This window comes from Osmerus eperlanus, chromosome 10 (assembly GCF_963692335.1).
Source record: "Osmerus eperlanus chromosome 10, fOsmEpe2.1, whole genome shotgun sequence".
NCBI classification, from domain to species: Eukaryota; Metazoa; Chordata; class Actinopteri; order Osmeriformes; family Osmeridae; genus Osmerus; species Osmerus eperlanus.
Genome location: NC_085027.1, coordinates 5,038,571 through 5,050,120, shown reverse-complemented (window position 1 = coordinate 5,050,120; position 11,550 = coordinate 5,038,571). Strand labels below are relative to the sequence as shown.

Here is an 11,550-nt window from a genome sequence, read left to right as displayed (position 1 = left end):
CCCCACACACACACACACACACACACGCACACACGCACACACGCACACGCCCATGTAGACACTTATGAAAGCTCAGACTCACAGGCCATTCCTAATTTTCTGGCAGGTCTCGTCTTTCTAAAGGCAGTCTAAAGCAGCCCACCCCCGCTGCAGCCATGCTCGGAACACTGGTTTCAAATCACGTTTGTGTAGGTATTTCCGTGGATCATTTTGAATGTGGGACTAGCTCTTTCAGGGCCTCTTAAAATGAGTGTGGTGGTCACTCTGGAGGGGTCTGGAGGCTGGTCTGAGCGCGTGGGCATGTGAGCTGGGTCTCAGGGTGCCGGGTCCTGGTGGTTTTCGTTGCGTCTCTCTGCTGCTGCGGCTGCCAGGGTCCTGTGCCTGAGCAGGTTGGAGTCAGGCCCGTCATCCTCCAGTCTGGGCGGGTTCTCCTCTTCTTCCTCTGGGCTCTTACTCAGGTATCTCCTACAAGGGAACGTACAAGCGGGTCTTACTGAATGCAGTCGCTCCCGCTGTGGTTGCAAGAACAAGTCATGGGACATTTCCAAAAGAAAGAGACGGTTGTGAAAGACGTACTGAAAAGGGGGTACCTTTATTTTGAAAGTTTGGTTGTAACTTTGATTTTGTACCTGCGTGCTTGCTGCAAGAGTTCATCCTTCCTCTGCATTAACATCTTCTGTCTCTCCTCGGCCGACTTAGAGAAGCGGCTGCCTCTGACCTCAAGGTTGTCTAGCTCGCTGGGCCTGCCGTGCTCCCCTCCACTGGCCCCAGCTGGCTCTTCTGATGCAGGGCCACCCTGCAGTGCGGCTCGCTCTGAAGGCTGAGGCCCAAACAACCACGTTTAATCAGCCTCCAATCGGAGAAATAACCAAAGCTCTTTCAGCAAATCCTTCTTGATGCTCACCATCGTCACAGCTGTTTCAGATCAACTGAGGCCCAAACAGCCTCTGTGCTCACCTGTGTAGGGAACGGCACCTGGATGCGTCCCTCCAAGATGTTGTCAGTGGTGACCTCCACAGAGCGGGTCAGCTGCAGGTCCTGCAGCACCAGGTGGTAGGGCACCTGGGGAAACATCTCCTGGATCTGGTGGGCCTGCGGAAGAGGGAGGAGAAGGAAACACTACATTACCCAGCGTCCAGATAAATCCTTAGCAAGCCAACAAATGAAACCCACAACAGCATACAGACATTGTCAAAACCTTTCTTCAACTGAAAATTAAGAGGAGTAAAATCACAATCACTCTGAACGCCAAAGGTCAGATTTTGAAGGACACGAACATCTAGGTTTAAGGGATGAAACCGTGACACCGCTAACTCACCATGGCATTCAGCTGAGAGTTGTTGGCCTGAGCGATGCCCAGGAGGTTGGTGGTGTGCATCACCTCAACTGAAAAACTGGGCAGCCAACTGGCAATGCGGGATCCTGGAAGAGGAAGACACACGGTCACAAAACAACACAACCTTGGTTTTACCTATGCAGGCCTAGGAGTCTGGATGCAGTCACTCTCAACCCTACTGGGCCTCACCATCGAAGTGGAAGAAATGGTTGTGATGGTTGATGTGTGGCCGGGCATCTGCAGCAGGCCCTCCGGGGCCCATGTTATCCTCCAGGGGCCCCCCTGGGTGCTGCTGGGCCCGTGCCAGGCCCCCATCTCCGTTGATGTTCAGGGACATCCGACAAGTAGGGCACGAGGTGTCCTGCTCCAGCCAGGAGCGGAGGCAGGAGCTGAGACAGACAAGGACATCAATATACGACAGATATTCCCTTGGCCGGTCAGTCCACAAAGCATCCCTTTGTGGAAGATTGGCATCCGGAGTAAGGAACCAGGCCAGGGTAGATTGCTCTTACTTGTGGAAGAGATGGCCACAGGGCAGTTTGCGTGCAGTCTGCATGGCATCCCAGCAGATTGCACAGTCATCGTTGTTGGCAGTGAGCTCCTCTGCTGTGGCCACTGCAAACCTGTATGGATACATGGCAGATATCCCATTTAGAAAACTCGAAATCATTCAAGGAAAACCATAAACCCTGGCTCCTTAGCAAGGCCATGTTCTCCGGTGAATACATCCCAAAATGTTGAAGAGAAAGAATCATGAACGCCTTGTTATTGTGAGCTGGCAGACCTCGCCTCCATGTTGTCGATGACGCGCAGGTAGTTCTTGTGGCGGCGGATGCGTCGCTGGACCTCGTGGAAGAGATAGCGCAGCTGCATGAAGATGACTAGACTGGCCATGGACAGCCAGATGTTTCCAAACAGCTGAGATGATAAAGAGGAGAGATCAAACAGGAACAAAATAACAAATTCAGCTCTCCTTGTGTTAATCATTACTGCAGCTAATTTAGCCAGCCTTCTTCAGAGGCTACTGAGACTCTCATGACCTGGAAGTGATAGCTCTGTTACTGGAAAGTCAAAGTCTACCAGCTTTTCTTTCTAGCACACTCTCATTTAGTTATAGTACTGCAATAAGGCCTACAGGGGGCGCTCTGCTTATCCTCTCTTACCAGCATGTGGATGTGGTGCATTAGGTCCAGGGACAGCATAGTCAGCTCCATGATGAAGTCTGTGTAGTACACGTAGGTGCCCTTGCTCTCCCAAGTCCCAGGGTGGTTCAGATCACACAAGTGAATAGAATACCTGGAAAAAACACAAAAATACTAATGCATAGGTGCTTATCGACATGGCTAAGATGTACATGTATAATAATGTCTTGGTAAGTAATGAACAAGTCCCTTTTCCAAATAGAGCTTGAGGTAATCACCCCCTGATCACTCGTTAGCACAAAGCAGCCTTTCATCTGGTTCCCATGGCAACAGAGGAAAAACAAACTGCTGGCTCAGAGGTAGGTCATTCTAAATCTGCATATGTCGTGTAATCAGGGTTGCTATGTCGAGTACAAAGGTAGATAGCAAACACTTACCGCATGATGACATGCCCTGTTCGTACAGTCACCAATAGACACTGTAGTGGAGGGGTTTGAAACAGGGTTAGATTTAGAAATGAGTCAGAGTAGAATAAACGAGTAGTAAATACATAAACCCTTTCTCAACACAACACAACCCTTTCTCTTGTGTACAATGACTTTAGAAGGGGTGGGGGAAAGGTATCTCACTTCGGCAGCCATGAAGGAGAGGGTGTGCATCCCATGGACCGCTCCCAGCAGGCCACACACAACAGCCAGGCCACAGCAGCCCAGCAGCAGAGACACCAGCAGGGCCAGGACACGGACATGGCTGTTCATAGGAGTGGTGGGGGAGAAGGACAGCTGCAGGGGAAGGGGGCGGGGGGGGTTAGTGTAAGGGAGGGAACACAAATCAACATTAAGTCATATAGTCTGACATGAAAACATCTGACAGACCATGAGCACTGCTAAGCACAAACTTGACAAAAAAACACTTTAGCCAGTTTAGCACTATGATGACATTTGCGTGGTATTTCCACTGAGGAGTACCTTAATACAATTCAGCTGGGTTATATACACACAGCGCTATCACATTTACACACATTAACAGATAACTAAAGTAGTAGACTCCAGCCTGGTTATGTAATAAAAGGTCAGCACATGACGTCAACAGCAGACATTGACAGCAGATAACATTGGAAAGTACAATGGTCCAGTTTTGACTAGCATCGAAATATCAAGCAAATGGGCTAAACTAAATCTATTTCTCTCAAGGTCTATAATTGTATTCTGAAACATTAGACTAAGTGAAGTCCTGCATGCTGCAAGCACTATTAATAGTGCTGAAAAAGATACTGTGGTAGTCACTCATTGACTTATGTTATGGTTCAACACGTCATGGCTGTGCCATCCAAAAAGTAGGCCTAGGATAGCTGCTTCTATGTTTACACTGAAAACAAGTAAATAAGGTCATCCTTCCTAGTGAACGGCCCCCTTATAACCACTCCACTGGCTAAAATTAAAAACACGGTACAAAAATCGTTCCCTCATATGACTTTGCTGTGCTTCATTAAATATATCAGTATCATGTGATACAAATATCCATTTCAAATGCTTTAGTTGGCATGCCTTTTCACTGCAACCACACAAACCATCTCAATTGTGGAAAGCTTTTCCTATCAGTCTGAACCCTCTAAAAGCATATGCCCCCGGCGCCAGAGGGTGAGACGTACATATTCAAAGCGGTCCTTGCAGAGCTGGACCATGAGGTGGAGGAAGACCAGGGCAGAGAACCACAGACACCACATGACCACCTCCTCCACCGTCTGCACGTTCAGCACCCCAAAGATGAAGATGAACTTGTAGAAGATAAAGTTCCAGAACTTGTCCTTCAGGTGCTGAGGGGAAGAGAAAGAGTCCGTAAGAAGGGGGAAAGGCTCTATTCAGTAAAGGTGTACACTTAGGGAAAACAAACAGTCTACTAACAAAACGATGTTTAGACAACATCAACAACATAGTGCCAGACATCCATGATCAGTCACCTGTTTCTCGCTGACCCGGAGGGGCCCAAACACAATACACTGGATCATCTTAGCGATCAGCATCAGAGAGCAGCAAGCTGTGTTGACCAACACCTGAGGATAGAGTGTATGAGCACATTTCCATTCTTGAACAAACTGACATCTGATTTTTAACCATATCCAACTGTCTTGAGTAGCCTAAAACTCACCCATACAAACAGACTGTCAGCCACAAGGTACCCCAGAACGGTGGATGCCAAGTCTTTGTCCCCAGTATCACCACTAAGGTCTTCAATGTCTACACCAGAGGGAATGGGTGGAGGCTCATCCACATCTGAGACCTCATACCCAGGATCTGTCACAGTGGTGTAGGCGCTGAAAATGCTACCAGCCAGTAGGGCCACACTCAGCGCTGTGTAGGTTTGCAGACTGGGCCAAGGAAACCTCTCCAAAAAAAGCAGAGGCATGGTTGAGGTTTGCCTTCTCTTTCACCAGACTTGTGAGGTAAATTGGCTAGATACCAGTTACCAAAACACCCCAGCTTTGTCTAGCCGGACGTCCTGAAAGAGCAGAAACCAAACAAACTTAGCATTTCACATGCACTAGAAAAGCCAGTTATGTACAGCCCAACTATAAATAAGCATCTTTGAAACAAAACGGTTGTCTCCTTCCAAGTGGACGTGATCCCCAAGTATATTTAGTTTGTTTGACTAGCTAACACTGGTGCCACATTGTTTAAATAGCTACAGTCGCAATTGACGTTACATTCAAAACCAGTTACTGTACAACCGCAATGCAACCATAGCCATTGTTCAAATCATTTAAAATAAATAGTACTTCGGTCCTAAAGTACCTTATATACTGACTGATCAAGACAGACAGTTCGCCTATTAGTACAGACGAATAGCTAACTAGCTAGCTTGTGTTGGCTAACGTGTACAGTAGCTAGTTTTCAATTGTCAACGTTACAGTACTGTAGCTAGAGCTAACACCTAAAGAATAACGCATTTTATACGACGAATTTCTAAAACGTGTCCAACGGTCAGCTGGCCAATTTATCGAGCTAGAAAATACTATCGACTCGCAGGGTATATTGCTAAATATATAACTATGTCTACAAATTACCTTTCACAACACTCGCTAACAGCTCAAGCAGCCAGACATTGCTAACGCGTTAGTTAGCTACAGTAGGGTAGCTAGCTACTGTACTAGTAGCTACTGTAAATACACCAAGCTTACAACAAAGGTGAACTATTTTCTAGGCACCCAAATATGTCTCTAAACCTTTCTTACTGTTTTAAGTTGATATTTTAGTCCAGCGTAGTGCTATTAAATTACAAAAGCAATGCTTCGCTAAGTTGACATCATCGTTTTATTTCAGCGAAACAAGTCATCAGACTGTAAACTAGCTGGCTAGCTAGCTAGCTCCAGACGTCTGAGTTTCTAAGCAACGTCATCCACACAGCTGTCAAAATAAAAGTCCCAGAAATGGGAGTACATATGAATGGGTTACTTGAGTTTTAATCTTTATTTGATGGCAGGATCAATATTATTTATTGTCATTGTGCGCCTTTTTTCATTTTTCATTTCCACGCACAACAAACGTTAGCTTGTCTACTAACTTACCATCGAGCAAGGCAGAAGGCAACAAAACAAATATTTTCGAAAAAAAGTTTCGAAAGGTTAATAAAATAATAAAATAAAACTTAAGAGCCCTGCACTTGGCTCTTCTTTAATCTGCAGGGCTGCCAACTCTTAACCAGCTGAGACAGAAATTGAATGGGTGGAAAAAAATCTGTGTTTCTTTCACACGAACTCCATGACAAGCCCTGAAGGTTCTTTTTCTCTGTATTTTTTTAGTTACCTGTGTATGGTTCAACCTATAACTTGAGTCAATTTATTATATATATAATACAAGTATTTTGGGCGGGCCAGTGGAAAAGTCAGTGGGCCTATAGTTTTTCCTAGGAAAAAAAATTATGATGATAATGGGAGTCAGGTGGCTGAGCGGTGAGGGAATCGGGCTAGTAATCCGAACGTTGCCAGTTCCATGCCAACTGACGTTGTGTCCTTGGGCAAGGCACTTCACCCTACTTGCCTCGGGGGGAATGTCCCTGTACTTACTGTAAGTCGCTCTGGATAAGAGCGTCTGCTAAATGTAAATGATAATAATGAATATGAACAATGTTAATACATTGTGATAACATTGAGAGCAGAACGTTTGTCCTCCCTACCAACTTGGTTGGCGTTGCCTTCTCAGCGTGAGAAAATACAAGGTGTTGCGTGAGAGTGTGAAATTGTTAAAATGCGTGGAAATGGCCAGGAAATGGCCTCACACACCCCAAAAAGAGGAACTGGCAGTTTGGTATCAGAAGTAAAAAAGGGCAACCAAGCCCTTGGATTGGAACAAGCCATTTGGGATGCTGTAGAATTCAATGTCTTGATGGTTTAGTTTAATGTCAAATTGGAAAGTACAACTTTAACATGGAAGTGTGCATGATTGCATAAAACAAGTTTGCTGTAAACCTGCAAATTGAGTAAATTTTATTCATTTCTGGTGTGACCTGTGGATCAAATGATTTCATATTTTGTAGTTTTGAAAATATATATATTTGTCATTTTGTTATAAATATGAACTAAATTTTCACTAAAATCTTTTTTATTTAATCAATGCTTGAAGCTTTGAATCATAGTAATGTAGTCACCTGGGATAAGGGCTTCTATTTGGTTGGGTGGGAATGTTGTTATGTGTTTAAGTTCCACGTTCTTTGTGTGAAACCTTGCGGGGTTTGAAGGGGTTAAAACGAGAGGTCATGTTTGTTCGGGTCTCTCGGTTCTCCCTGCAATAATTCTCAAGCCACCCAAGTTGGATATCTGTGTCAGTTAGTGGAATAGGCTGGGGCCGGAACAACAGCCTAGGTGGCTAAAAAAATTGGTGTTGTTGACGTTGTGTCCAACTCGACTTATTTTCCCAAGCACGGGCATTACAGTAAATTGTTTTACATTTAGTAGACGCTCTAATCCAGAGCGACTAACAGTAAATAAAGGGACATTCCCCCGAGGCAAGTAGGGTGAAGTGCCTTGCCCAAGGACACAACGTCATTTTGCACGGCCAGAATTGAACCGGCAACCTTCAGATTACTAGTCCGATTCCCTAACCGCTCAGCAACCTGACTCCTTAATGCACATTCATACAATAAAACGATTGTTTATTAGCCGCACAATTGTTCTGTTCAGTCTTTATGTATACTTTTCATTTTAAAAGGCAATATGTAACAAGATATTTAACCAAGAACAGCATACAAAATAAATGTGTTTGATGTACATTCATTTCTTAAAATATTGGAGTTGTTTACAAAAAAAGGGCACACCTTCTAATAGCACCATGTGACAGAGACCATGATGATTCAACACCGTCTCAGATGTTCCAGAGATGTATTGCTTTCCTGTTTGTCTTTCGTGTTAAAGGGAAGTAAAGGACTGCTTGTGCAGCAATTTGTTTTCTGTCTAAGATCACTGTCGGCACGCAAGCAGCATGAACCTCTCCATTAGCCTATCGTCCGAAGCCTCGGCCCCTGAGGAGAATGGCGCAAGGACCACCGTAGCCTGTGTAATCCTGGGCTTGTCCTTCCTGGTGGGGGCTCCGGGGAACCTGCTGGTCATCTGGACCATTGTGAGGCACGTCAAGCAGCGCTCCCACACCGTGGTGCTCATCCTCCATCTGGCTGTTGCTGACCTGCTGGTGCTCATCACCCTGCCCCTGTGGATATACTCCCTGGCTTGCTCCTGGGTCTTTGGGCAGGCCTCTTGTAAGGCCATGGTCTACGTTATCAACGCCTGCATGTACAGCAGCGTGTTCCTCATCACCCTCATGAGTGTGGAGCGTTTTGCAGCCATTCGATACCCGATCGCATCTGCTGTTTGGAGAAGAAAAGAGGCACTGGATAAGTTCCTGTTGGTCATCTGGGCGGCTGCCTTCTTGTTAAGTATACCCGTCATACTCACCCAGGTGCTGGACGGGGACTCTGGGGAAGAGCAGTGCCTATACAGGGAGTACACCTCTGGTGGTCAGGAGGCTGTGTTTCTGCTGCTGGAGACCCTGGTGGGTTACATGATGCCTCTCTGCATACTGGTGATCTGCTACAGCTGCCTCTGCAGCCGCATCGCCCAGATGACCTTCAAGTCGAAGCGGAAGTCCACGTGTCTCATTGCCAGCGTGGTGGTGGTGTTCACTCTCTGCTGGACCCCCCATCACGTGGTGAACATTCTCTCGCTCATTTACCTGGTTGTCAAGGACCCCCACCCTGAGGTGGCAGAGCGCCTGGAGGGAGCCTCGGAGACCATGACCTTCATCGCTGGAGCCCTGGTCTTCATCAGCAGCACGGTCAACCCGATGCTGTACGTTTTTGTGGCACGCTCGTTCCGTGGCTCGCTAAGGGAGACAGGTATCCAGAAGCTGTTCCGACACATTTCCAGCACATCTCCAGGTGAGATGACTAAAGAGCTGTCCTACATGAGTAAGAGGCAGCTGGGCTCTCACACCAACAGCTCCCAAATCGAAATACAGCCAAAGGAGCAAATGAATTCCTCTCTAAATATTCAAGAAAAGGGTTCATCCTGAGATTGAGAAAAAACTTTTTTTATGTTTCCTTTTTCAGTTTCATGTTTGGGTTAAGGTGTGTAGTATGTCAAATAAATAATTTAGTTATTTTTCTAACATTTTTGTTTGTGTTACTATGTGTCTTTGTTAGCATGATCTTGGTAAACATGCATGTTTTCTGAAAGCAGTTAAAGTTTTGGTAACTGTGTGTTGTACTTAAGTGTAAGTATCTCTTTTTCATTTTAACAAGTGTTGTTTTTTCAAGTGTTGTTTTAAATGTTAATTTACAGTATCTCTATGTCTAATATTTTTGGTCAAAATAAAATCCTGTTTGTAGATTTGTGAGTAGTTTGGTCAATTTACATTTTGTGATTATAATTTACATTTTAGTTAAGTGTACAGCATCTGTTTTCTAGTGGTTTTTCTTGAGCCTCTATTTCTGAACTCCTCCTGGTTTAATATATTATTCCAAGCACAGCTTGGATTCATGGAGCTACAAATATGTATTTCTAAAACGTAAATATTAATGTCAAGTTTCTTACATTTATAACTCAACAGGTAAAAGTTAGATTCCCCTGTATAGCCACAATTTTGCGACAGAGTCAGTCATGGTTTCAACTTCCTCAAACTGTCTGTAGCATACATATTGCAACATCAAAAGCTGCTTGTGTTCCCTTTAACTCATTAAAAGGGGAATTGTGTACTAACTATCCTCTGTCACAGTCATATGGAAATCACGTCAGAACCCCATACTGGTTTCATACGGGTCAGCTTCACGTATTTCTTATTGTATGCAATGCAATTGTATTTTGAGGGTAACAAAACTCCTTTAAAGTGTCATCTTGCCCCTTGATGAAAAAACATTTAAGGTTGGGGGATTTACCATCAATATGCAATAATGGGATAGATACAATTCTACATTTACTTGCCCAATTATGTAAATAATGCTTGCTAGTTGCTCCAAAATAGAAATGATTGAGAACAATGAGTCTGAAGTTGGTAAATCTACAAAAAGCACATGGAAAAATAACTGATCACTATCTGGTCCAGTGTAGTCTACAGTCCATTAGGTGGCAGTGTTTATGTATATTTTCCCAAACAAATAGGTGATTTTCAAAACATTCACAAAAAGATTATTGGAAACCTGTTGCATCACACCTGTCCATCATCCACCTAAACGTTTACATTCTCCTTAAATTATGACTCAAGAACACAGTCTTCCTCACAAGAAATATCTCAGATGGAAATAATTAGATATAAATTATGACAATTCAACTCACTGTTAACACAGGGTTGCCAGACTGATGCAAAGTTAGAGACAGGGGTCTGGGGGGGGGGGGGCTGTTTCATAATGTTCCGGTAAGCCTGGCTCTATTCAACATGTCCTGCTGTCACTCAACACACAAACACACACAGACATGCAGTGGCAGAGCAGTTGTGCTCTGAGTGTTCTCTAATAACTGTTAGGGACAGAGCAGGGCTGCAGATTTTGTGTCAACACAACACAATTTCAGAAAAATTAGCTTGTTCTCACCTGCTCCTGAATAGTTCATGTCCACATAATGTAAGCTTGACTTTTATGTTAGGGCATTTGTTTAATATCCAGCATCCTTTCCACCTCCACTCACTAGTTTGATGATGTGTATGGCTTGTCTGATCCTTCACAAAATTAACAGTGGTTTCAGGTAGAACCATGTGAAAATGATTCCTGTAGGCCCTGAAATTAAGGTCCACTTTTCTATAGTAATTTACACTGGTTTCACACTGAGGAGTGTTTACTTGATTTTAGTGAGTCAGCATGCAGCTGTCTGTAAGCAATCGTGGAAAATTACATGGAGTAAAAGGTTTGATGTTAAATCCATGGAAAGGAATCTGTCACAGGAGAGGAGAGAGAAGGAGGGTAGACGAGAACAGAGAAGCCTAAAACAGCAAAGCAGAGCAAAGTAGAATATAGCATAGTAGAGCCCTCATTAAGTACTCATCAATGATGCAAACTTGTTTTTAATCTTTTGTTCGCAAATATTTTTTCAACCTTTCTAAACTATATATGTGTGTATTTTCAACCTTTCGGAATGTTAAAACTAACTTTTTTTTAAAACTTTTTTTCGAAACTTTTTTCCAAACACAACATGACACAAAACCGTTTCTATTTTTTTTACAAACTTTTTTTCGAAATTATTTTTTTCTTTTTCAAAACCAATAAATTCGGTGGTGTTCAAATTTCAATATTAAGTATTGAATACCTTTTAAAATTCCAAACATTGTATCACTGATTTTCTTCTTTAAATGCAGATTCTAAATGTTTTTTTTTAAAATAATAATATAAAAGACAAAGGTTGGGAATGGGAACCTCTTTTCTTTTCACCTTAACAATAGGACACTCAAAGGTGGGGCTTGAAGGGGCACAATAGAGGACATGGGACAGATCAGACAAAAGCCCCTCTCCTGTCTCCAGTCCATAGTTACCTGCAGCAGGGAGGGGCCCAGAGATCAACAAAACAGTGAATCCTGGGAAGAATGCCAAAGACAACTA

The 11,550-nt window shown here is 43.9% G+C and overlaps 2 protein-coding genes across 2 annotated transcripts; one reads left to right on the top strand and one right to left on the bottom strand.

Annotated features, from left to right (window-relative positions):
- amfrb (autocrine motility factor receptor b) lies at nucleotides 1-5,883 on the bottom strand. The gene is made up of 14 exons (XM_062471642.1): nucleotides 5,711-5,883; nucleotides 4,627-4,977; nucleotides 4,439-4,531; nucleotides 4,130-4,294; nucleotides 3,108-3,260; nucleotides 2,916-2,956; nucleotides 2,500-2,632; nucleotides 2,121-2,254; nucleotides 1,849-1,959; nucleotides 1,526-1,725; nucleotides 1,319-1,422; nucleotides 958-1,092; nucleotides 630-820; nucleotides 1-465 (listed from the first exon to the last, which is right to left on the bottom strand). Exons 2-14 carry the CDS (start codon nucleotides 4,882-4,884, stop codon nucleotides 315-317), a joined length of 1,869 nt encoding a protein of 622 aa, XP_062327626.1. The 5' UTR covers nucleotides 4,885-4,977; nucleotides 5,711-5,883; the 3' UTR covers nucleotides 1-314.
- Nucleotides 5,884-7,896: 2,013 nt separating this feature from the next.
- Nucleotides 7,897-9,725, top strand: si:dkey-148a17.6 (uncharacterized protein LOC108190685 homolog). Its single transcript, XM_062471226.1, has one exon. It carries the CDS (start codon nucleotides 7,953-7,955, stop codon nucleotides 9,036-9,038), a length of 1,086 nt encoding a protein of 361 aa, XP_062327210.1. The 5' UTR covers nucleotides 7,897-7,952; the 3' UTR covers nucleotides 9,039-9,725.
- The last annotated feature ends 1,825 nt before the right edge of the window (nucleotides 9,726-11,550 follow it).